This window comes from Syngnathus typhle, linkage group LG20, assembly GCF_033458585.1.
Source record: "Syngnathus typhle isolate RoL2023-S1 ecotype Sweden linkage group LG20, RoL_Styp_1.0, whole genome shotgun sequence".
NCBI classification, from domain to species: Eukaryota; Metazoa; Chordata; class Actinopteri; order Syngnathiformes; family Syngnathidae; genus Syngnathus; species Syngnathus typhle.
In genome coordinates, this window is record NC_083757.1 from 3,502,436 (window position 1) to 3,526,610 (window position 24,175).

At 41.9% G+C, this 24,175-nt stretch overlaps 5 protein-coding genes across 12 annotated transcripts; 3 read left to right on the plus strand and 2 right to left on the minus strand.

Annotated features, from left to right (window-relative positions):
- Nucleotides 1-318: 318 nt before the first annotated feature.
- LOC133144382 (sodium/hydrogen exchanger 3-like) lies at nucleotides 319-7,323 on the plus strand. 2 transcript variants are annotated; one of them, XM_061267029.1, is made up of 15 exons: nucleotides 319-768; nucleotides 3,388-3,690; nucleotides 3,818-3,978; nucleotides 4,157-4,235; nucleotides 4,309-4,486; nucleotides 4,577-4,797; nucleotides 4,862-5,064; nucleotides 5,132-5,221; nucleotides 5,295-5,365; nucleotides 5,428-5,557; nucleotides 5,631-5,776; nucleotides 5,853-5,976; nucleotides 6,044-6,217; nucleotides 6,295-6,436; nucleotides 6,504-7,323. In XM_061267029.1, exons 1-15 carry the CDS (start codon nucleotides 450-452, stop codon nucleotides 6,818-6,820), a joined length of 2,658 nt encoding a protein of 885 aa, XP_061123013.1. In that variant the 5' UTR covers nucleotides 319-449; the 3' UTR covers nucleotides 6,821-7,323. The 2 variants fall into 2 exon arrangements, with proteins under 2 accessions (XP_061123013.1, XP_061123014.1); XM_061267030.1 differs by lacking the exon at nucleotides 319-768 and adding an exon at nucleotides 2,486-2,735.
- olah (oleoyl-ACP hydrolase) lies at nucleotides 6,939-14,528 on the minus strand. Of its 6 annotated transcripts, none has more exons than XR_009710676.1 (8): nucleotides 13,174-13,620; nucleotides 12,902-13,040; nucleotides 12,705-12,804; nucleotides 12,325-12,494; nucleotides 12,160-12,242; nucleotides 11,277-11,543; nucleotides 11,144-11,193; nucleotides 6,939-10,673 (listed from the first exon to the last, which is right to left on the minus strand). XR_009710676.1 is itself a non-coding variant. In XM_061267099.1 (8 exons), the coding sequence occupies exons 3-8, from the start codon at nucleotides 13,301-13,303 to the stop codon at nucleotides 11,889-11,891; spliced, it is 765 nt and encodes a 254-aa protein (XP_061123083.1). In that variant the 5' UTR covers nucleotide 13,304; nucleotides 14,229-14,310; nucleotides 14,391-14,528; the 3' UTR covers nucleotides 11,740-11,888. The 6 variants fall into 6 exon arrangements, 2 of the variants coding, with proteins under 2 accessions (XP_061123083.1, XP_061123082.1); XR_009710677.1 differs by having other exon boundaries at nucleotides 11,144-11,210; XR_009710675.1 differs by having other exon boundaries at nucleotides 6,939-9,126; nucleotides 9,199-10,673; nucleotides 11,144-11,543.
- On the plus strand, nucleotides 7,919-11,714 carry LOC133144385 (sodium/hydrogen exchanger 3-like). The gene is made up of 16 exons (XM_061267037.1): nucleotides 7,919-8,135; nucleotides 8,271-8,573; nucleotides 8,647-8,807; nucleotides 8,915-8,993; nucleotides 9,059-9,236; nucleotides 9,299-9,519; nucleotides 9,583-9,785; nucleotides 9,850-9,939; nucleotides 10,001-10,071; nucleotides 10,144-10,273; nucleotides 10,339-10,475; nucleotides 10,542-10,662; nucleotides 10,730-10,900; nucleotides 10,987-11,023; nucleotides 11,083-11,169; nucleotides 11,261-11,714. The coding sequence occupies exons 1-16, from the start codon at nucleotides 7,919-7,921 to the stop codon at nucleotides 11,545-11,547; spliced, it is 2,493 nt and encodes an 830-aa protein (XP_061123021.1). The 3' UTR covers nucleotides 11,548-11,714.
- ago3b (argonaute RISC catalytic component 3b) lies at nucleotides 14,419-20,139 on the plus strand. 2 transcript variants are annotated; one of them, XM_061267035.1, is made up of 19 exons: nucleotides 14,419-14,560; nucleotides 15,387-15,558; nucleotides 15,623-15,743; nucleotides 15,846-16,054; nucleotides 16,132-16,268; nucleotides 16,380-16,514; nucleotides 16,577-16,664; nucleotides 16,739-16,886; nucleotides 16,961-17,080; nucleotides 17,145-17,288; nucleotides 17,545-17,678; nucleotides 17,754-17,938; nucleotides 18,010-18,169; nucleotides 18,246-18,336; nucleotides 18,397-18,591; nucleotides 18,656-18,790; nucleotides 18,867-18,968; nucleotides 19,039-19,238; nucleotides 19,307-20,139. In XM_061267035.1, the coding sequence occupies exons 1-19, from the start codon at nucleotides 14,542-14,544 to the stop codon at nucleotides 19,413-19,415; spliced, it is 2,604 nt and encodes an 867-aa protein (XP_061123019.1). In that variant the 5' UTR covers nucleotides 14,419-14,541; the 3' UTR covers nucleotides 19,416-20,139. The 2 variants fall into 2 exon arrangements, with proteins under 2 accessions (XP_061123019.1, XP_061123020.1); XM_061267036.1 differs by having other exon boundaries at nucleotides 17,145-17,267.
- A 2,781-nt stretch (nucleotides 20,140-22,920) lies between these two features.
- On the minus strand, nucleotides 22,921-24,093 carry LOC133144411 (free fatty acid receptor 3-like). The gene has a single exon (XM_061267096.1). It carries the CDS (start codon nucleotides 24,091-24,093, stop codon nucleotides 23,209-23,211), a length of 885 nt encoding a protein of 294 aa, XP_061123080.1. The 3' UTR covers nucleotides 22,921-23,208.
- Between the last annotated feature and the right edge of the window lie 82 nt (nucleotides 24,094-24,175).

Genomic DNA, 24,175 nt, shown 5'->3' on the forward strand with positions numbered 1-24,175 from the left:
TTCCAATGTTTGGAGCTATCCTTTTTTAATTTTTACAAATCAAGCTACAATTATATGACCAAAAATCGACAAATTTGACAAACCAAGAAGGGGATTCAGACATTTATAGGCAACTTCAAAGTCCAGTTTAAAACAGCAGGTGAAGTTATACAGTAACTTTACAACTACAACGTAAAGGGAAAAAGGTATATAAACCATATATGGCACAAAAGGAGTGATGGGGGCACCCAACCCAATCTTCTATTGAATAAAGTGGTTGAACCCGCTGAGCCAGCAAGAAAGTAGGAGGAGACAGACGGGCATGAAGATGGGCTGAGCCTCACCTGTTGTTAAAAAAAAAAAAAAGGTGCACCCTCAACTGACTCCAGAAGACAGCCACCTTCCTCAGATGATGAAAGACAGCTAGAAGACAATAGAGAGCAAACTTTGAGGTCAAAATAAAAACAGCAATGGCAACTGTGCGACATGCAACACTTTTCCTTTGCATCTTATTGATGCTTTCCCATGGACTGAGCTTGCACAGAGTGGCCCGCTCTGCACACAATGAGACAGAAAGAAGCAGTGATCAAGAAACAACCTCAGGATCGGAAACAGACCATGAGACGGGGGACAGTCATGGCGAGGGCGGCGGTCATGGCGAGGGCGGTGGTCATGGCGAGGGCGGTGAGCCCATCACTACTCTGCCCATTGTGTCTTGGAAGTGGAGTCATGTCTCGGTCCCATATTTAGTGGCTCTGTGGATTCTGGTCTCCTGGATCTGCAAACTCAGTAAGTCCATCAATGTTTATTGCGTGAAAAAAAAAAAAGTGTGATGAATTGAAGAGGCTTGTACTTTCCTCTTCTTATTTTGGCTCGTTATTATTAACTTATTTCATGGATTGACCTGTCATTGATTATTAAATTAGTGGATCATTATTTTTGATAATCGGTTAATCGTGATAATTTTACCCATTTTCTGATACACCAAACCTACAACTGAATCGCAAATAATTTATTGTAGCATTTTCTGCTCAGTCAATTTGTTTTTTAATAAAGTGATGGGGGAAAAAATATCAATTTGACAAAACATGCAACCGATTAATCGAGTATTAAAATAATCATGACACTACAGTCGAAATCTTGATTGATTAAAATTTCGGGGTCATATTAGGGAGAAATAACACTTGATAGGATTAATGATAATAAATCTGGAGAGGCCTTGCTTGGAATGTTATGAGATGACTTGCATGTCATTATTTGTGCCTAAACACCAAAAACATGGCCAACGCTGTGGACACTGTAAATGATTGCAAGTGTGCGTGTGTCCATGTTTGTGTACACTTCATGATACATAAATAAGGGGATGTGCACTTCCTTATTGAATATGATGAAGGATTTGTGCAGGTCATTGACAACAATGTTATTTTGTGTACGGAAAAAGATAAATGATCCAGCATTGAACTGTCACAAGTTGCAACAAACGTTGTTGTGATGTTTTGAGACGGTGCTTCCATTTATCCATGGTGGGTCGAAATTAGAACTAGCACTGCAAATCCAAACAACCAAAAATATGCACACACCCTCACTGTTGACTTTAACATCGGGAATATGACACCAATTTTCCCAGATTTTGTTTCCTGCTCGGGGAATCACAATGCTTTCTTTCTTTGTACTTGTGTTTTGTTTTTTTCGTGTTCTCCATGACTCAAAGTGTCATAGACATCAGCAATGAAATTTATGACCCACTTCTCGTGCTGGATGTGTCATTAATGACAACTTGAAAGTTCAATTCCCAGCACAATTCAGCTTTACTAACACGGTAACCCATACTAGCTGTTATTACTCATCTTTATCTGAGTTTACAATGTGCATCCACGCTCCATTTATAACTCACTGGAGAGCTGAAGCCAATTTAAGCAAGTCAGCAGTTCAAAATCAATATTACGTCATAACCAGAGTTGCACACCTGTGCGAGAGCTCATATGTCAAACCTTTTTCGAACAAGGCTTTTTGTGCCTTGTCCTGCTCAAACAGGACGGAACACTTCAAATAAAACCTCCAGTCATACTTGCTCGAATCAGCAATTTTCACACCATATATAAAAAAAAAAAATGTAAAGGTCAAATTATGGCGGCATGCAGAGCCCACTAAATTGTTTTTTATTTTATAAACTTACACGCCGCAGTTTAATTGTATTTCACTTGAGTGCACCAAATCGCACATTTTCGGAACTTCCCACTAACTAACGATTGCGTAACAATGTCAATTATTACACAGCCTAAAGCTGCAAGATGAACCAGTTGAAATGTAGCCAAACACATCCAGAGCTTTACTTATCACGTAATCCACACCGGACACCTTTTCTGGACATCCGTTACATTAAGTCAACTTTCAACCTTGCTCATGGAGGAGATGCTGAATATATAAAAAGGCCGAGTTGTGTTTTCGGCTCACTCCGTCGTTTGACCACTGGACAACTCAAAGGCAAAGATAATTAAGAGTAAGAACTTTTTTTGCCCAAATGGAACCACGTGGACACGCACACATTTGGCTTCTCGGGTTAGTACTGTTGATTTGTTTTATTCCCGGGGTCACGGTGGAGAACGGCGACCATCAACATTCCAAACCCGATGCAAGTGGTCATGAACACGCCTCCAACATCACCGGGATACCCATCGTGTCTTTTAAGTGGCATCATGTGGAAAGCCCTTATCTGATTGCGTTATGGATCATTGTTGCTTTTTTGTCAAAACTGGGTATGTAAAAATAATACTTGTTTATAGACATCCTCTTTAATAATAATAGGAGTAAAAATAATATTTGTTTATAGACATCCTCTTTAATAATAATAGGAGTCTTATGCTCAGAATGTATTGTAGTTAAAATCATGCTACATGTGATTCAACATATTTCATTTGGTTCCAAGAGGTCTTAGCAATAACACATTGGAGTAATTAAAAAGTTTTCTATTCTTAAATGAAGTAAAAAAATCCAAATAAAAGTCATCTAATGAATGCAACCCACACAACATAAATAATCCGCACTTACATAAATCAATATTGTGAAATAATTGCCTTTTTTCTTTTACTGGTTCACTGAGCTTGATTATTAAGCCATAAAGTCAAGGAACCTTAACCAAATGTCTGTTTAGTTATGCAAAGTAATCTCCGGCCATTTATATTCACAACCATGGTTAATGATATGCCAAGGACAAAAAGTTCAAGAGTCGATCATTTGCAAATTTTGCAAGTTTAGGTTTTGTGATTTAGTTGGAGCTAAAATCCCAAAAATTAATTTGGAATGAGATTTTAAATAAACTCCCTTCACTTTAAATTCCTTTCCTGAATTTCATTTATTTCTCTCGCTGCCACCTAATTAATTCTGTGACATTTCTTCATGTCTCAACAGTAATCGAGGCCAACCATCATGTGACAAACATAATCCCAGAGAGCGCCCTGCTCATTTGCTTCGGCTTCATCCTCGGCGGCATAATCTGGGGTGCGGATAAGGTCCAGACCTTCAAGTTGACCCCGACCGTTTTCTTCTTCTACCTGCTTCCCCAAATCATCCTGGATGCGGGCTATTTCATGCCAAACAAACTATTCTTCACTAACCTTGGAACCATCCTGGTCTACGCTATTATTGGGACTTGTTGGAACGCTGCTAGCTTGGGCCTCTCGCTATGGGGTTGTCACAAGGGAGGAGCTATGGGTAAGAATCATCTTCATTGGCCAATTACGTTAAAAACACAACAGAAAGTTTACAAATAATATACACAGTATTGCATACACATACAAACTGTACATAACTGCAAAGTCTGTCTTCTGACCTTCTGCAGGTGATCTGGACATCGGCCTGCTCCAGTATCTTCTTTTTGGCAGTCTGATAGCCGCTGTGGACCCGGTAGCCGTCCTAGCTGTGTTTGAACAGGTCCATGTCAATGAGGTCCTCTTCATCCTGGTGTTTGGAGAGTCACTCCTCAACGATGGCGTGACAGTGGTTTGTAGACTCCATTCTAATATGACAATACAATATGAGCATGTACCACAAAATGACTCTTGGTGTGCCACAAGGCTCTATGTCGAGACCCTTGTTTTTACATGGCCAGATAATTAGCACCGAGTAACCACACTTTTCCCCAACAAACTCAAAATACTATTTTTTTTCTCTACTTTAGGTGCTCTTCAATGTATTTGATGCATTTGTCTCTCTGGGAGGAGCCAAAATTAATGCTGTGGAGATAATTAAAGGAATAAGTAAGGAGTCTTTAAACATGATTTGTGGGAATAATATGAACAATTTTAAATAAATGTTCTCCTTTGTCTCCAGTTTCCTTCTTTGTGGTGGCATTCGGCGGCTCGCTACTCGGTATGGTGTTTGGTTTGCTGCTCTCTCTTCTGACCAGATGCACGAAAAATATTCAGATCATTGAGGCCGGCTTCATCTTCGTGTTGGGGTACCTCTCCTACCTCACTGCTGAGATGCTCTCCCTTTCTGCCATCCTTTCGTAAGTGCTCATGAGCTATCAAACCATTTTTTCCACTCTCCCTAACTCATTCTAGGTTTTAAATTTGTTCGTTGTGCTTCCCCACTTTAGAATTGTCTTCTGTGGCGTCAGCTGCCAAAAGTACATCAACGCAAACATGGATGAAAGGTCCGTCACCACGGTCAGATATGCCATGAAGGTGCTCGCCAATGGATCGGAAACCATCATTTTTGTTTTCCTGGGAATATCTGCCGTTGATAAGGAAATATGGGTGTGGAACACGGGCTTTGTCCTCCTCACACTCCTCTTCATCTTTGTGTATCGGATCATTGGTAAGATTTGAGGTATTTCTTGATGTGGAATTTCTAAATGTGATGGCTGAAAATTCCCCAACAGGTGTTTTTTTCCTAACCTGGATCATGAACAAATTCCGGCTGGTTCCATTGGAGTTTATTGATCAGATTATTATGAGCTACGGTGGCCTGCGAGGGGCAGTTGCTTATGGCCTGGCAGTGATGCTGGATGAAACCAAGATTAAGGAGAAAAATTTAATGGTCTCCACGACTTTGATTGTAGTTTACTTCACTGTCATCCTTCAGGTAATGATCTTACGTCCCCAAATAGACTTTTGGAAAGGTTTTGATATTTTTTTTCTTTGGGTTATAGGGAGTAACTATGAAACCTCTCGTCACTTGGCTGAAAGTCAAGAGAGCTGCAGTGAGCGAGCTCACACTTATCGAAAAAGTGCAAGACAAGGTGAATTTAAGATCAGTTTTCAGCTCCTCTACTCAAATAAACCTCCAAGACTTAAACATATATTTTTTTTCAGGTATTCGATCACATGCTGGTCGCCATCGAAGATATATCGGGACAAATTGGACACAACTACATGAGAGACAAGTATGGCAACACTTTGATTAGGATTGAAATTTTTAACTGAACATGTTTTGCTTTCTGTGAAGGTGGAATCATTTCGAGGCGAAATATATGTCGAGAATTTTCATGAAGGCATCCGTAAGGAAGAATCGTGACCATGTTTTCAAAGTTTTCCATAAACTGAACCTAAAGGATGCTATGAGCTATGTGGATGAGGTGGGTGACCTAAACAGCTTCTATTTATTCTTGTATATTCCCAACATTAAAAATAATTATTCTGTTGGTTCAGGGTGAACGCAGGGGCTCTCTGGAGTTCATCCGAAACGAATCGGCATTTGTTGACTTCAAGAAAAAGTATGGTGACGATTACTCTAAGATGATGCCTGACATCATGGCTGACATGGCAGATGATCGTGGTACAATGTCCTCCATGGAGTGAGTGGACCAAAATACCAATTTCAGGTCTCCTACACCCGAATATAAAATAACTGCTTCGGTTTCACCTTCATAGACGAGACCCCGTGCCATCAGTGAGTTTGGAAATGCACCAGCAGTCCATAAAAGGTGTGAGGGAAGCAGAGGACATTAACAGCCATCATTTGCTACAGCAACATTTGTACAAAGGCAGAAAACAGGTATCATGTTCAAAACACCAAACTTCGATAATAAAGAATGAACTAATTTCTATTCTCAACATGCTAGCACCGACATAGGTATAGCCGGAGTCATTTTGACGTCAACAAAGATGAAAACGAAGTGCAGGAGATCTTCCAGAGGACCATGAGAAGTCGTTTGGAGTCGTTCAAGTCAGCAAAAATGGGCGTTGCTCCGCCAAAGACCATAACCAAGCATACAAAGAAAGACCAGCAACAAAAGGTCAAGCTGGGAGTGCAGCCGAGATCAATGCGTTGCGAAATGACTGTTTGTAAATAACAATTTTTCCTATATTGCAGATGTCATTCAGAAAAACAACGGATAAAAGTAAAAGTTATCATTCCGGTGATGAAGATTTTGAGTTCTCAGAAGGAGACAGCGCTTCTGGCTATGAAGCATCAGGAGATTCACTCCCCATGAGGGTCAACTACCGAGTGGGAGGTAAAATCAATCCATCAGTTGACCCACTTATTCATTCCAGACTTGTAATCTATTTATCATTCTCCAGCTGGAATTGAGAATCCAGCCTTTATGCCAGATCTGGACTCTCTGGGGCCCATGCAGATTCCACCGTGGTTAGCGGAGACCGAGCTCCATAGCAGCATGGTGGCCCCCTCCCAGAGGGCCCAAGTAAGGCTCCCTTGGACACCCAGCAACCTGCGACGCCTCGCCCCGCTACGCATCAGTACTCGTTCCACCGATTCGTTCATGCAAGCTGACGTACCTGTTGCGCAAGAGAGGGATGAAGATGAGTTTCCGCCGCCATTGACGCCACCACCCCCACCACCTCCACCATCTTCTGACAGGCACGGGGGTCACATCTAGCCTCCCATCTTCATCTCCTTTAACTTGGCTGCCAAAGACACAGAACATTACCTCAGACTTTGCACTCTCTCCTCTAAATATTGTCAAGGGAATGTTTTGGTTTTTTTCTCTGAGACTGGTTAACTCCTTTAGAACCTTTGTACTGGTGACACTTTGACCCATGTAGATTTATCATCACCATTTGCTAAACACGTGTTAGCATCAGGTGCAAAATGCACACAAATATTATTTTTTTTCAAGGGATGCAATATGTACAGCTTTTTATTTATTAATATAACCCATTCAATGCAGATGTGAAAGCTACAGAGTAGCATTAAAGATATTTTTATCTCAATAATCTTTCAACCCAAACAACTATATAGCGTGTATTTTTTTTTCATCCATACGGCAAAATATTTGGATGATAGTCACCAGCTGTTATAATATTTCTCTTAAGAATATTTTGACCAAGTAAAATATTAGACTGTTTCATGTAGATTTTTGAAATTAAAATGAAAAAAGAATGTGGAGTTTATTTATTTATCATTCTTCTTACACATCCATTTCCTCCAATTTTCTCTATACACTAACAAAGGTGCAATGAAAAGAAAGTTATTATTATTATTCCTAATTTATAAACACAGCAGTCAACAAGTTACACGTTCCCACCACTAAGAGGCAGAGGGCACTTATTCATGACCAGTCGATTAAAATGAACAATTCTAACGTAATTTAAAAAATTAAAAAAAAGTCGAAAAATAACCCTGACTCTGCAATTTTTAATCTTGTTTGCCTTATTCAATCTTCAAATTTATGCCAAACGTAAATTATCGGACGGCTAGCGGGACGTGACGTCACGCCGATTACGTCATCACCCGCATATTAAAGTGCCTTTTGCGTCTAAAGGACAACGTGAATCTACTCTCCGACATTTATTTCATCGCCTGACCACGGGAAACAATCACCATTAATGGAGTAAAGATGAAAATGAGAGGTGTAAGTTAAAGTAATAAGAGAGAAATTGGCAAAAGCCAAAGAAAGTTTGAACTTATTGACTGTCTCTGGAGTTCAAGGCAAAGGGAGTGCCTTCAAATTTTCTTGCCGTATTGAACGAATCAAATGCATCCATGTGGATTAGCATACATTTGGCTCCTCTGCTCAGTCTTGCTGATTTTAGTGGTCCTTGGTTCCCCGATAGCTGAAGATGAGACAGCAAAGCATCGAAATACCAGTGGGAATGGCACCAGGATAGACATTGTGTCCTTTAGGTGGGATCTTGTGAAGGGTCCTTATATAGTTGCAGTAGGGGTACTGGTGGCCTTTTTGGCAAAACTAGGTAAGTAAAAATTCCAGAATATTGCCTTTTTTTTTTGTCTCTGATGGTCTATAATAAACACTATTTGTTCTATGATATTCTTTATTCCCCAACAATCCTATTATCTTCAATTTCAAATTCCATGTTCCTCCACAGTGATCGAGGCGAATCATCATGTGACCTATATAATCCCAGAAAGCGCTCTGCTCATTATCTTCGGCTTCATCGTGGGTCTCATCATCTGGTGGGCAGACATAGTGCACCTCTTCGAGTTGACCCCCACCGTATTTTTCTTATACCTGCTTCCTCAAATCGTCCTGGATGCCGGCTATTTTTTGCCAAATAAGCTGTTCTTCCGAAATATAGGAACCATTCTGGTCTATGCCATTATTGGGACCTTATGGAATACTGTCAGCTTGGGGTTGACCCTATGGGGCTGTCAGAAGGAAGGAGCCATGGGTAAGAAGATGCTAAAGGTTCAAGTCAAAGCTTCCCACTATTAAATATCTTTTGTCTTCCTTTTGTTTTCAAGGTAATTTGGACATGGCCTTGCTTCACTATCTTTTATTCAGCTCGGTAATTGCCGCAGTGGACCCGGTGGCTGTTTTATCCGTGTTTGAGGAGGTCCACGTCAATGAGGTCCTTTTCATTCTGGTGTTGGGCGAGTCACTCGTCAATGATGGTGTGACAGTGGTGAATATGCGGAGCCGTTTACTAACTCTTCATTGACAGTAAATAAGGAAATTAGCCGTTGTAATTGGACCTATTGAATGTTATATTAATTGCTGGGTTTTTTTTAGATGCTCTTCAATATGATTGAGGCCTATATTTCCCACAACAAGGCCTACTTTGATGTTTTGGATATACTCAGCGGAATAGGTAAGGAGTGAGATTGTCTTAAGGAGCAAAACAACGTTTGAGATTTCCCTTCCTGTTTTGTCCAGTGTCTTTTTTTTTAGTGGCAGTTGGCGGCTCCCTCCTCGGTGTAGTTTTTGGTTTGCTGCTCTCGCTTCTGACCAGATACACAAGAAGCATCCAGATTATCGAGCCGGGTTTTATATTTGTGGTGGGGTACCTCTCCTACCTGACTGCTGAGATGTTGTCCCTTTCCGCCATCTTGTCGTGAGTCCTTTCAATCTGATTACTGTTTAATGTACTGGCCAAACGTTTTGAAATGTTCTTAGGGTTTTCAGCTGTGGCGTGGTCTGCAAAAAGTACATCAACGCAAACATGGATGAAAGGTCCGTCACTACGGTCAGATATGCCATGAAGGTGCTCGCCAATGGATCAGAAACCATCATTTTTGTTTTCCTGGGAATCATAGCCATTGATAAGGATTTATGGGTGTGGAACACGGGCTTTGTCCTCCTCACACTCTTCTTCATCTTTGTGAATCGCTTCATCGGTGAGATTTGATCAGATTTGAGAGTTAAATGGAAACAATGATTTACAAGTTTGTGTGCAACAGGTGTTTTTTTCCTAACCTGGATCATGAACAAATTCCGGCTGGTTCCTTTGGAGTTCATTGATCAGATTATTATGAGCTACGGTGGCCTGCGAGGGGCAGTTGCTTATGGCCTGGCAATGATGCTGGATAAAAACACGATTAAGGAGAAAAATCTATTGGTCTCCACGACTTTGATTGTAGTTTACTTCACTGTCATCCTTCAGGTAGGTTTTTGTTTTCTTAAGAGCATTTTAGATTGGTTGATGTGGCTCAGTATTTAATTTGCAGGGACTGACGCTGAAACCTCTTGTCGCTTGGCTGAAAGTAAAGAAAGCTTCGGATGCTGAGCACACGCTCATCGAAACGGTGCAGAATAAGGTGAGGGTTTTTAAAAAAATTGCATTTACACTATTAAAACACAATCCTGCTGTTCAATTAGGTCTTCGAACACATGCTTGTTGCAATTGAAGATATCGCCGGGCAATTTGGTCACAACTACATGATGGATAAGTATGTGACATCATTTTTTTTTCTTTTAAATTCGGGTTTTGAATGGTGCTCTAAGCGTTATTTACTCCGCAGGTGGAATCATTTTGAAAACAAGTGGGTGGCGCCCATTTTGATGAAGCCCTCGGCGAGGAAGAATCAAGATTACGTTTTCAAAGTTTTTCATCGGCTCAATCTCAAGGATGCTATAAGTTATGTGGCCGAGGTTAGTACCTACCGCACACGGTAGAATATCTTCTTAATCGTTCTAAACGCTATTATTGGATGCAGGGCGAACGCAACGGTTCTTTGGGACTGATCCGGAATCAATCTGGAGTGATTGAACTCGAGAAAAGGTTTGCGCAAAAATCCTCGGAAGTGATGTCTGACATTATGGTGGACAATCATGGCGCAGTGTCCTCTTTGGGGTAAGTCAATCATTTCAACGGGTCGAGATAATTGAGTGGCCATTTTTGATCATTTTACCCGAGTAGACGAGAGCCTTGGCCTTCGGTGAGCTTGGAAATGCACGATCAGTCTTTCAAGGGTGCGAAGCAAACGGAAGACATCAGTCACCACCTGCTGCAGCAACACTTGTACAAAGGCAGGAAACAGGTAGCGAAGTCCTAAAAGCAAAATAAAACACAATGTAATGATTAATCCCAATTTTTTTGCATCCCAGCATCGGCATAGATATAGTAGAAGCTATATGGAGGTCAACAAAGACAAAAAAGAAGCGCAGGAGATTTTCCAGAGGACCATGAGAAATCGTTTGGAGTCTTTTAAGTCGACAAAAATGGGGGCCGTTGCAAAGACAGGAGCAAAGTACCCCAAAAAACTCCACGACCATAAGGTTAAGTTTTCATGATGTTTGAAATGTTGGAATTCAGCTGGGTTTTGAATTTGATACAAATATTTCTGCACCTCTTCTTCTTGCAGATGTCATCGGGGAAACTTTACCGTTATGAAAACGAAGGTATGCAACGAAGTGGGTGTGAGCGTTTTATTTTGACATTCATAATATTTCTTTTCTAGAGCCTGATATAGTAGAGGAGGGCAGCACCTCCAGCTTTGAGGCATCAGATGACTCACTCACCATGAAAGTCCTTCGTAAAGCAGAAGGTAGATTCCATCCATCGGCTTCTCCTAGAAGAATCCAAACACTGATTGAAAATTTGAGAAAATTATTTACGTTTTTTTTTTTTGGGGGCAGAAAATGAGAACCCAACTTTCCTGATGCAAATGGACCCGGCTGAATCAACGCTGGCTCCTCCATGGTTGTCAGAGACGGAGGCTGACAGCAACATAGCAGCCCCCTCGGAGAGGGCCCGGGAGAGGTTACCGTGTACGCCCAGTAGCATGCGAAGCCTGTCGCAATCCACGGACTCCATCGTGCAGGCTGAAGCAGCAGCCGGGGAAGACAGTAGCGACGAAGAGCTCCAGCCACCAGTAACTCCGCCGCCACCACCACCACCAACATCTTCACCACCTTCCAACTGAGAGTGATGAGCAGGGCTTGACATGAACTTCTGCGGCTTTCTAGCCACTTAGCGTTTTTTGCTAACCGCAATCTAGTTGTTGGGAGTTATGCACAACTAAAAACAAAGCACTTGAGTAAACTTTCAAACTGGATCTGAATGTGTTGGCCGACACCACTTGAGAAGAGATCACAATAAATGCACTTGGACCAAAATACGTGGTTTTGCCTTTTTTTTTTTTTACTTCACTTTTTTCCCTCTTCATTACAATTATATCTCCTTGCAAAATTATTTCAAGTGTTTTTCTTAACAACATTTGGACAAATTATATGTATTCTATATACAGTAAATAAAGACATTTCTTCACAAATAGTCCATTTCAGATGTTTCGAGATGTTTTGTAATATAGTCTAATATTATTTGTTCGTTTCCAGGATCCTTAAGGTAGAAATGCGACCCATCAAGCATCCTGACGAGGAAGTCTCCTGTTGTGATGTCTTTCCATGCTGGTGATAAACGATGCAGTTAGTTGCATATTGAATTAGTTTTTTTGCTACTTCATGTATGTTATTGATTTTCAATACCCATGTGAGTTGTAACCACTGTTGTATTATTTCTGTATCAGAGCACTGACCTTGTAAATCATGAGGAATATCATCTTTGCCGTCAAAGCATGAGACTGGGCAGGACAGGAATGGACTTAATGGCGTGTTACACCTGTAACAAATCAAGCAAAACTTATTAGATGCAAATATAAATGTCTTTTTTTTATTTGAATGAAACCAAGTTGTGAGCTCACTTGTAGTTCTCGACAACATGTAGGTCAGCTTTAAGCGCAGGAAGGAACAGTTGCAGAACTTCGGGGTTGGCCAGGAGCTCAGGCGGAGTTCCCCCGATCGAAGCCAGCCACTTGAGAAAGTCCTTGTCTGATAAGTCACTTCTCTTTGTGGTTTGGATCCGAGTCTCGGACTATGACAAGACCAAATGATCTGACATCAAGTTCTAAATATCAGACAAGAACAATACCACAAAATCATTGCAGAATTTCTTATGAATTAAATGGAATCAGTAATTTGTTAATTTTAATCCCTAAAAAGGAAAATCAATATAAATTCTGCTATTTCCAACAGTACAAACAATTACGAGTAATTCAGAAAAATATCCGATATGTGATCTTACATAAGGTGCAGGTGCACCAGAAAGGAAAATATGAACTGGCTCAATATTGTGCACTTTCTTCAGAGCATCTGCAACAGCATAGCTTGTATGAGCACCAAAACTAAAAAAAAAAAAAAAAACAGAAGGGTAAACAACATGGTATAGGAATTTATATTTAAAAATAGACAGCAGGGAAAACGTGTGTTTTGTTTTCATACCTGTGGCCAAATAGAGCAAATGGCTTCTCTTTGAGCACTGGCAATAACAAATGAAGAACCTCATCCACAATTTGCTGCATGTTCTCAAAGAAAGGTTCTTTGGCCCGACTTTCACGTCCTGGAAGTCTGACAGAAAGCACTGGAAGTAAAAGCATAACAAAGATTCTGTAGGCAGATTTATTCACATACACTGACCACCACAATTATTATTCAAAACTATTATTAATATAGGACAGTGTCAAATTGTCAATGCTTATATTATGTTGTTTTACCTTCTATGGAGCTGTTAAAGACGTTCCCCCAGCGTGCATAATGTATGGAGCCTCCACCTGCCCAGGGGAAGCAGATCAACCTGGCAACAGCCTCTGGCTTTTTCTTGAAACAAGTGATCAACTTTTCCATCCTGAATTTGTAAAAGTATGCAGACTTTAAAGTGACTCGTCTCTGTGTTGCCTCAACATGCAGGAAAGACACAACCGACAATAAAACAATATACAACGAATACAAAAGTAAAAGTAGAGGTTGTTGTCCTGCAAAGCTTCGGCTACTACACTTCCGGGATTGATTCTTCTTCTACGATGTGTGTCGGTTTTGACACGTAGCGACACCTATGGTGTGGAGTGAAACTGTCAATGCGGGATAGTCGTGCATTCGTCAAGTCACTTAAAAGCCAATACTACGTGAATCGAAGTTCATCGATAGTGTGAAAAGAGGAGGTGATATTATTCTAAATTTGGAGAAAGATTAAAAAGTTAGGGGGAAGTGACGTTTTTTTCCACAGTTGGTATTTCCTGACGGGGTTCCCTTGGTGGAAGTGCAAGCTTGACTTTTGGGTCAAGTTAAGTTTATTCACTAGATAGAAACAACGGAAACAGTATTCTCTTATTTGGTCATTTAGACTGAATAACCTTTAACTGCGATATTAATTAAAAATTATATCAAAGGAAAACGTGAAAACATAATTTATTCCTCCCCCTCTAAGCGTGTTGTCCAGGAATGGAAAAAACAGACAAAGTCTCAGGGTTAGTTGTATTATTCTGAAAGGCTATTCCGGAAATGTAACTAGCTGCCACTTGTTAACTTGATGGCGAGGTTAACGAGGGCGCAGCATATACATTTCACACAGTGGGCTCACTGTCGCTGCTGTCAAGGCAAATTTCGGGCTAGGGAAACCTTGGTATAATTTAATATACATATTACAAATCGCCCGTCGCGCGACGTAACAGAAGAACGCGATAAAAAAAAGGTAAATATTTGTATGAGTCTCGTCTGTTGTGTTGTCAGTCCGTCGTTAATGACGATGGCTAAAGCTAACTAATGTTATTACCGTAATTTGGTGGGTGTTAGCAGCTAACACCAGATCCACTTGCAAACTTGAGAATATTGTCATTCTTTTCTTCCAGCTTGAGCTGGAAAAAATCAAAAGACTTAATCACGGAGGTCTACACGAATCTTGAATTACTTTGGGAAAGGCAGTGGAGAGAACTACCGGCCAAGTGATTCTCCTCCTCAGCGGCCCGGTTCCACATCAGCTGGAGCAACCGGGAGGCAGCGTTTGGACCTTCCGTGGAAGACGTTCTGTGAGCAGGGAGGGTTGGATGGTCTCTGGGTGCCGGATCATCCGGGGAGAGAACTCATGAATGGAAAGCGGAACAACAGGTGGGTAGTCGTGTGTGACAGTTGATCGTAGTTCTTGTCGCGTTTGACACACAATTGCAGGTGCTTTCCTGCATATAAAATATTTAGGCGGCCACCTGCAGGCCGAGAAATGCACTTTGGTGTGTGTCATGACTTAAAATCCTTGGGACTGCAGACATGTGCCCTTCATAAGTCAGAAAATGGATCCATGGATCATTAAACTCCTTGCATACTGTTCATATTGTGATAATGCCGTGTGCGGCTAAATAAAGTTTTCTGAATGTGTATCAGTTGAAGCAAGCAGTTGTGTGTTAAATGATATATTACTCAAATAGCCATGCCAATAGTTGACTCAGCATTCACACAACAGTTGCCTACCGGCATTTATTTCATCAGTGCGTGAAAGAGCAAGCCTAGACCAGTTTTTCGACACTGTCAAAGTCAGGTGTTGTCAACCCGTCAGGTGGGCCTGAGATCTTGACTCATTTTGACAGCTGTGTTTGTGTTTATGTGCGTGTTTCTTTTCAGCTACTGCCATAGCAACTCAAACTATTGACTAATGGTCACTGTGCTGCTTCCTGCCTTAATTACACACCGACTGAGCATGTCAGGTCATTTGTCAACTTCCGTTGTTGTTGCCAAGGGGGACGATTTGTGAGGCCCAGCTTTGTTATTGATGTTGTTTGCAGTTCTGGAGTGATACTGACCTATTTTAGCTTTGCTCTGGTTTTCTATAGAGACATAAAGTTAGGCTAAATTAGCTCATGCTACATAATGACAAATCTTTGTAGTTGCATGGATGATGACACTGAAAATCCCAATTTTCTGTCTGCTTGTTGTGTTGCAGGAGCCGCTAGCGCCCAAGCCCTTTTTTCATTGCCACAGCGACCCGGCTATGGCACCATCGGGAAGCCCATCAAGCTTCTCGCCAACTGTTTCCAAGTTGATATCCCCAAGATCGATGTGTACCTCTATGAGGTCGACATCAAACCTGACAAATGTCCTCGCCGGGTCAACAGGTAACAAAAGAGCCCTTAACTAGATGATGGAACAAATATCCATGAATCATTGTGGTTTCCACAGGGAGGTGGTGGACTCCATGGTTAAGCATTTCAAGGTGACCATCTTTGGTGACCATCTTCCAGTTTACGATGGGAAGAGAAGCCTTTACACCGCTAACCCACTTCCTGTTGCCACTGGTGGGGTAAGAGTAATCATTCATATTCATGTTGTGGTTTTTACTGAACTTACTAGTTCCTCTTTGATTATTAATTGTTGAACAAACGGACCTCTCTCACGCTCTCAGGTTGATCTGGACGTCACCCTCCCAGGCGAAGGTGGCAAGGACCGCCCGTTTAAGGTCACCGTCAAGTTTGTGTCATTGGTCAGCTGGCATCTGCTGCACGAAGTCCTCATGGGACGCGCCGTAGCTGAACCGCTGGACCTCGAGAAACCCGTCAGCACCAACCCGGTTCATGCTGTTGATGTCGTTCTTCGTCACCTGCCCTCCATGAAGTGAGATCTTGTCTGTATTGAAACTAAAAATAGATTTTAAATAGATGCATCACAATTTTTTTTTTTATGACGGTCAGGTACACTCCTGTCGGACGATCCTTCTTCTCCTCCCCGGAAGGTTACGACCACCCGCTCGGTGGAGGAAGAGAGGTTTGGTTCGGCTTTCATCAGTCCGTACGGCCGGCCATGTGGAAGATGATGCTGAATATTGATGGTGAGAAAGCAGAACATTCGGAGAACATTCAGCGACTGGGCAACATTTCTTCAAATAAACACTGGGTTCACAGTACATTAAATCTAACGGCGTCCTTGTCCTTTATTTCAGTGTCAGCCACAGCTTTTTATAAAGCTCAGCCAGTCATCCAATTCATGTGCGAGGTCCTGGACATTCACAACATTGATGAGCAGCCTCGTCCACTCGCTGATTCCCACAGGGTCAAATTCACCAAAGAAATCAAAGGTGCTTAGTCTATTATTATTTTTATTTTTTTTGCTAACGCAATTGTTTCACTCTCTTTCCAGGTCTGAAAGTAGAAGTGACGCATTGCGGAACCATGCGTCGAAAGTATCGAGTTTGCAATGTAACACGGCGCCCTGCAAGCCTCCAGACGTACGATTTTGGATTTATAAACATATTCCAAATTGTAGCAAAACCAAACCTGATGTACCCGTTGAAATCCTCAGTTTTCCTTTGCAACTGGAGAACGGCCAGACAGTGGAACGCACAGTGGCACAATACTTCCGGGAGAAATACAACCTGCATCTCAAGTATCCCCACCTGCCTTGTCTGCAGGTGGGACAAGAACAGAAACACACCTACCTGCCCCTTGAGGTACGTCACACATTGCCTCAAACAATTCAATTGGCCACCAATGATATAGAACTTTTTTTTTTCTTCTTCTTCAGGTGTGCAATGTAGTTGCAGGTCAGCGCTGCATTAAGAAGCTGACAGATAACCAAACATCTACCATGATAAAAGCAACAGCCCGATCTGCCCCGGATAGACAAGAGGAGATTAGCCGACTGGTAACCCCCCAAAAAAAAACATTTTTATGTTTTGTCAACTTCAACATCTTTTCTCTCCTCTTAGGTGCGCAGCGCAAATTACGACGCTGACCCATTTGTCCAAGAATTCCAGTTCCACATCCGCGACGAGATGGCTCAAGTGACCGGCCGCGTCCTGCCGGCCCCCATGCTGCAATATGGCGGCAGGGTGAGCTCCGAACCCTATATGGTACTTACCGCACATCATTTGCATGTTTCTCTCAGTGCACTTTGTAAACTAACAATCAGGACTACTCACCCCGGGAAAAAAATAAAAATAAATCAAATGCTATTTTTCCATAATTGAATTTTCACCCGCTGCCATGCCTTCATCTCTCTTCTCCTGGTGAGCTTTTTGATTCCCGCTTGCTGCCTGAATCTCCGTCTACTGTACGCGTCTGTGTGCTCGCCCGCTCCAGCAGATCAACCCTACACTGTTATTGCAGAACCGCACAGTGGCCACACCCAGCGGTGGGGTCTGGGACATGAGGGGGAAGCAGTTCCACACCGGAGTGGAGATCAAAATATGGGCCATCGCTTGTTTTGCCACTCAGAGGCAATGTCGTGAAGAGGTTCTAAAGTGAGTTGGCTTGCATTCTATTTCCAGGCTGACCTCATCTCTGTATATAGTGATTTTTTTTTTGTTTGTTTTTAGGAGCTTCACTGATCAACTGCGGAAAATCTCAAAAGATGCCGGCATGCCAATTCAGGGTCAGCCCTGTTTCTGTAAATATGCCCAAGGCGCTGACAGCGTGGAGCCCATGTTCAGACACTTGAAGAACACCTATCTGGGGCTGCAACTAATTATCGTAATCCTTCCTGGGAAAACACCCGTCTACGGTATGAAGATGAGAAGCAGGAATGCAAATTAAAGATGAGTAGGGGTTCAACATTTGATTTGTCATCCACAGCTGAGGTGAAGCGGGTTGGAGACACCCTCCTCGGCATGGCTACTCAGTGTGTCCAAGTGAAGAACGTAGTCAAGACCTCACCGCAGACATTGTCCAACCTCTGCCTCAAGATCAACGTCAAACTCGGAGGCATCAACAACATCCTGGTTCCTCACCAACGGTAAAGTCGACAATCCGCCGGATGTTAAACCAGCTCATTCTGCGACTGACCAAATTGTTTCATCTCCTCCACCCAGCCCCTCCGTCTTCCAGCAGCCAATCATATTCCTCGGCGCCGATGTCACTCATCCTCCAGCGGGAGATGGGAAGAAGCCATCAATCGCAGCGGTGTGTCAATAATAAAACAAACATTTTCACTCTCCGCATCTAAATATATTTCCTCCGCAGGTTGTCGGCAGCATGGACGCTCACCCCAGCAGGTACTGCGCTACCGTGCGAGTCCAGAGACCCAGACAGGAGGTCATTCAAGACTTGGCCTCCATGGTGCGAGAGCTCCTGATCCAGTTCTACAAATCCACCCGCTACAAGCCAACAAGAATTATCTTTTACAGGGACGGCGTGTCCGAGGGCCAGTTCAGACAGGTAAACGACGACGTGCTCTATCAATTATAAGTAACAAATTAAAAGCACGCATTGCTTTACGTAGGTGCTATATTATGAGCTGCTAGCGATCAGAGAGGCCTGCATTAGTCTGGAGAAGGAATACCAGCCAGGAATTACCTACATCGTTGTGCAAAAACGCCATCACACACGCCTCTTCTGTGCCGATCGTAACGAGCGGGTGAGTTTCCCTCTTAAGGGTCAGTAACAGGTTAGAAATGAAAAACTGACGAGGTTGAGATTTGATTACCTGCCAGGTCGGAAGAAGCGGGAACATTCCTGCGGGCACGACAGTGGACACCGACATCACCCACCCTCACGAGTTTGACTTTTACCTCTGCAGTCACGCCGGAATCCAGGTAAGCTTGTGAGGAAAAAAAAAAAGTCAAAGGGAAGTAGGTGTTTCTTACCTTCCCACCTTCTCGTCAGGGCACGAGCAGGCCGTCCCACTACCACGTCCTGTGGGACGACAACTGTTTCACTGCCGACGAGTTCCAGCTCCTCACCTACCAGCTGTGCCACACTTACGTCCGCTGCACACGCTCCGTCTCCATCCCGGCGCCCGCCTACTACGCCCACCTGGTGGCCTTCCGCGCACGCTACCATCTGGTGGACAAAGAACACGACAGGTAAAAGATTCCTTTTTCCAAGAAACGTAACTTCTGATCCAAATAATATCTCCATCTTTTGATTCCAGCGCGGAGGGCAGCCACATCTCAGGGCAAAGTAACGGCAGGGATCCTCTGGCGCTGGCCAAGGCCGTTCAGATCCACCACGACACGCTGAGGACCATGTACTTTGCCTGAAGAGGAGCCTGAAAGCGAAAGCCAGCCGAGAGTTTGCGTGCCACCTCCGTCTCCTCCGCTGTGTTTCAGAGATGAGATTTTTTTTTTTTTTTTTTTTTAACGCTCGTTACGGCTCCAATTTCACAGGAGCTCGGTATGCATTTGTAGACGATAGGGAAACCCAAAGCGCCCGATTATGTTCATTTAAAAACCCTTTTTGGACTATTTTGTCACGTTGACGCTTTTACATGATATTTCTGGCGTGTTTTAAACGGCAAGCTGCCTTAATGGGGACACGAGTCAGCCAGTCAAGTTGATGACAGTTAGTGAAAGATGACACAGCCATCCCATGATGCCTTACTGTGAAGTGCATAAGCTTAGACTGTTGTTTATCTTGTAGGTCAACTGGTGTGTGATAAAAAAAAGAAGTTCATGCATTTTACGTTCGGGGGGGGGTTCAACTCGTAGCTGAATGGCCCTCATTTTTTTTTGTGTGAGCCGTGTGTTTTATTTAAACAAAGAAAATCCAGATTTACAGAATTAGGGCAAAGATGTCTGTCGGGCTTCCCTCAGGGTGTCCTTCAGTGCAATAAGGTTCGGTGATAAAGTGATTTGTGTTTTTTGTTTGTCTTCAGGAAGTTTGTTTGGGATCATGTAGCAGGATGCAAAACATATATGGCGTGTGAAGGGATGCTACTGAAGTGCCTGATGGGATTGGAGAGTGCAATGTTTGCGTGGAAATAAGGTTTGTGATAAGTATGGCGGTTTGCAATGTTCTTTTAACCTCACAGCAGAACCACCGAAACTCGACTTCAGCTACTGCTAGTTAAAGAATAATGTAGTATTTTCTTGAAGAAAAAAAAATGCATATTATAGACTATATATTAATACAGTGGGACTTGAAACTTATTATATACTCACTGCACTTAAGGGTCATTTGCCTGCATTGGAATGCATCTTTAGTCATGTAAATAGTTCCCCATTTCACATTTAATGCAGTGCCCTGATGAGAAGTGACCACTTGTTGAGTTTACTTGAACAGTCAAAAGAAAAGCCTTTAAATCAAGAGCTTGGGCTCAACTGGACATCTGCAGTTTTCCTCTCACGAGTCCAAAGATTGAGGCGTATTTATATTTTAAGGTATTTGTCTGAGAAGTAATCACATTGGAGGGCACGTATTATTTTGAATAAGTGTCATCGGTCTCTAAATGGGTTCACGCAAAGCACCGAGACCCCCGCAAAGTGCGATCGGTAGTGAAAGATATTCTGGTTGAAGGTTCGTCCTCTGTGCCTTTATGTGATGGTGCTGAAGAAAAGAAAAAAAAAAAGCAGAAAATCAAAGAACTATTCTCTCTATTTAACAACAATACTGTAAGGTGATTTTGTACTTTGTGTGCCTCTGTCATATGCCAAGAACAAACAAACAAAAAAAAAACGATGCAGGATTGATCTGTTTTGGAGCTGACAGGACCAAATGATGTGACGAGTGGACGGGCAATGTTAATCACAACCTTCATACATAGCTGCAGCCCTTGTGAGAAAAATAGTTCAACACAAACCTCATTGTGTTTTTGTTCGACTTTATACTGTATTCCCTCATCAGTTTACTGCCTGGTTGATGTGCACATTGGTGGGAAAGCAATAATAAAGCAGCCGTCAAGTATCTGTGAATCCACTTAATTTGCTCTTGATCCATTTTGAAATATGATTTTGGAGATGTTTACAGTCACGAGTCTTGTCTCCAAGCAAAAATGAATACGATACCAGTTGTTGGATGCATATCACACCTAATTGACAATGTTCCCTTTTTGCTGATCTTTACGCTAGTCGAGATTGTTTTGTCTTAACACTTGCCTGGTTCTAATTTAAGCCTTTTATTTAGTTATACTATTTAATTTTTGTAATAAATACCTTATTAAAGACAAAAAAATGTGTTGTTTTGGCGGTGATAATTTGCTGAATGCAATTAAAATGTGCTCTTACAAATGGTCATGTCTTTGTTTTCTTCAAACCTGCTGCTAATAAAGTATGAAATATAATAGTATGTCATAGTTGAGCGCATTAAATTAAAAGTTATTTGGATGCCCTGTGATTACTGTAATTGAATTTTACATAAATTAACAGTCTGGGGAACACACATATTATCAGACCTATATTTAGGTTAATTTTAAAAGCCTGACAATACAAGGGGTCTTTTAATTCTTCAAAGTAGTCATTTTGACCAGTCGTGATGACTGCTTTGGCTTATCCTGGGAAGCGTCACGTCGAAAAATGGAAGTGCCCTAAAACCTCACATTATCCGAAATCAATACATATGTCGCCCCCTCGCGGTCCGTTACTGAAATGCCAGTGTTGATTATTTCTGGGACTTGCAAATAGACGAGTCGTTTGTTTATATTGTTTATATTATGTTTATATTGTTATATTAAATAATTTTTATATTTAAACATATATTTAAACAATATAATCTGAACATAATATAAACAAAAATATAACGATAACAATAATTATAGTAGTAATATATTATTATATAATAGTATATATATAATCATAATAATATAAACATAATATAAACATAATTTAAACAAACAACTCGTCTATTTGCAAGAAATCATTATCAAGGCTTATCCTGGGAAGCGTCACGCCGAAAAATGGAAGTGCCCTAAAACCTCACATTATCAGAAATCAATACATATGTCGCCCCCTCGCGGTCAGTTACCGAAGTGCCAGTGTTGATTATTTCTGGGACTTGCAAATAGACGAGTCGTTTATGTTTATATTATGTTTATATTGTCTTATATTATTATAGAACTTTTATATTGAAACATATATTTAAACATAACATAATCTAAACATAATAAAAACAAAAATATAACGATAATAATAATTATAATAGTAATATATTATTATATAATAGTTTATATATAATCATAATAATATAAACATAATATAAACATAATTCAAACAAACAACTCGTCTATTTGCAAGGAATCACCGACACTGGAATTTCACTAAATGACCACGAGGGGGCGACAAATGTATTGATTTCTGATGATGTGAGGTTTTAGGGCACTTCCATTTTTGGGTGTGAAATTGAAGCGACGATTTCCAGGATAAGCCTAAGCAGTCATCAAATGGGTCAATTAGATTTTAAAATTAGTATTTTATAGTGCTACAACAAAAATAGAACATAGCACGAGAGATAAATTGAAAACCAAAAACAAAAAACGGCTTGTCTATTTGGGATTTCCAGAAGTCATTTCACTAGCTAACCAGGAGGGGGCGACAAATGTATTGCTTTCTATTGATAGTGAGGTTTTGAGACACTTCCATTTTTGGGCGTTTGAAATTGAAACATCAATTTCCAGCGTAAACCAAAGCAGTCATCACGCCGGCTCAATTAGATTTTAAATGTTTATTTCTTTTAGTATCAATTTTAAAAGTACAATCAAATAACCAATCGTTTTTCTATTTTTAATCTGTTTACAAATAAATAAATATCCAATGACTGAAAGAGACACGGACGGTACGGCCTGTGTAAATCAATTGAATTAAGATTAATAATAAATGTTGCAGTATTTGCATTGTTTCAAACAACCCCATCATATTTAATTGCATAAGGATGGCAAACAGCAGATTTGTTGTTGGCTGTGCTCTTTTTTTCAAAGCAATAAAACCTAATATCGCACCACGGAGGGAATCATATATGATTGAGTAAATTACATAATGAGCAAATCCCTCACTCACAAAAACAAATTTCCTTTCAAATTAGTTTCATAAAGCTAACATTGTCCTCTCAAGTGGGAGAAAAAGGTCACCCACACCTTAGAATGTGCAGCTTGGCCACGACATTCTTCAAGCAGTGTTTTAGCATGCTCCGAACTGCAGCCGACGAGAAGTAAAAGATAAACGGATCCAGGCATGCATTGAGGGTGCTTGAGAGCAACGCTACGTTCCTCCACTCCTGGCTCTCTTGGCGTGCATAGCCCACCACGTGGGAGGCGTTGTAAGGCCCAAAGCAGACGGCAAACACCACCAGAGTGCCGAGGGCAAGTCCGATGGCCCGCAGCCTCCGCCGCCTGCTGATGTTAGGGAGACGCGACAAGATGAGGATGAAGTTGACGTAGCAGAAGCAGCAGATGAGAAAGGGGATGCAGAAGAGGACGAAGAAGAGCTCCAGACGGACCGGCAGCAAGATTTTCAGCTCGGATTCAGTGAAGTCCATGTAGCAGGTGGACGGAGGCTTGGCGGTTGCGTTTCCCCACTGGGCGTAAGGCATGATGTAGACAATGCTGAGGTTCAAGGAGGTCACCACCCAGAAGAGCACACAGGCCACCACGGCGTTGCGGGGCCTGCGGCACAGGGCGTACCTGAGGGGGTAGGCCACGCCCAAGTAGCGCTCCACACCCACGGCGGTGAGCAGCAAGGTGCTATTGTAGATGGTGCCGTAGAAGATGAAGCCGGTAAACGGACAAAGCGGGAAGGGTAACACCCAAGCCATGTTGTCTGAGGCCTCCTTCATTTTAAAGGGCAGGAAAGCCAAGAAAATGAGGTCGGAAATGGTGAGGTTGAGGAGGAGGACGTCGATGGGCGCCGCCCGGGTGCGCACTTTGTGGCAGAAAGTGTAGAACGCCAAGATGTTGGCCGGCACCCCCATGAGGAAGGTGAAGATGTAAACAGGTAGTAGAAGGTGGGACATGCCGCTCTCTGACACATACTAGAAGGAAAATCAACATTCATATCTTAACAATAATCCAACTGCCACCTGTCAATACGCTAGA

Excerpts from the sequence above, each read along its gene's own strand:
- LOC133144382 (XM_061267029.1), top strand. The coding sequence starts at position 450 with ATGGCAACTGTGCGACATGCAACACTTTTCCTTTGCATCTTATTGATG. Across the intron at positions 769-3,387 it reads CTCCTGGATCTGCAAACTCA|TAATCGAGGCCAACCATCAT; the intron begins GTAAGTCCATCA and ends ATGTCTCAACAG. Across the intron at positions 3,979-4,156 it reads TCAACGATGGCGTGACAGTG|GTGCTCTTCAATGTATTTGA; the intron begins GTTTGTAGACTC and ends TCTCTACTTTAG.
- LOC133144385 (XM_061267037.1), top strand. The coding sequence starts at position 7,919 with ATGCATCCATGTGGATTAGCATACATTTGGCTCCTCTGCTCAGTCTTG. Across the intron at positions 9,520-9,582 it reads CTTTGTGAATCGCTTCATCG|GTGTTTTTTTCCTAACCTGG; the intron begins GTGAGATTTGAT and ends TGTGTGCAACAG. Across the intron at positions 10,274-10,338 it reads CTATAAGTTATGTGGCCGAG|GGCGAACGCAACGGTTCTTT; the intron begins GTTAGTACCTAC and ends TATTGGATGCAG.
- olah (XM_061267099.1), bottom strand. The coding sequence starts at position 13,303 with ATGGAAAAGTTGATCACTTGTTTCAAGAAAAAGCCAGAGGCTGTTGCC. Across the intron at positions 13,041-13,173 it reads CTTTAACAGCTCCATAGAAG|TGCTTTCTGTCAGACTTCCA; the intron begins GTAAAACAACAT and ends TTTTACTTCCAG. Across the intron at positions 12,805-12,901 it reads TTTGCTCTATTTGGCCACAG|TTTTGGTGCTCATACAAGCT; the intron begins GTATGAAAACAA and ends TTTTTTTTTTAG.
- ago3b (XM_061267035.1), top strand. Across the intron at positions 17,081-17,144 it reads AAGAGGAGATTAGCCGACTG|GTGCGCAGCGCAAATTACGA; the intron begins GTAACCCCCCAA and ends CTCTCCTCTTAG. Across the intron at positions 19,239-19,306 it reads GTGGACAAAGAACACGACAG|CGCGGAGGGCAGCCACATCT; the intron begins GTAAAAGATTCC and ends TTTTGATTCCAG.
- LOC133144411 (XM_061267096.1), bottom strand. The coding sequence starts at position 24,093 with ATGTCCCACCTTCTACTACCTGTTTACATCTTCACCTTCCTCATGGGG.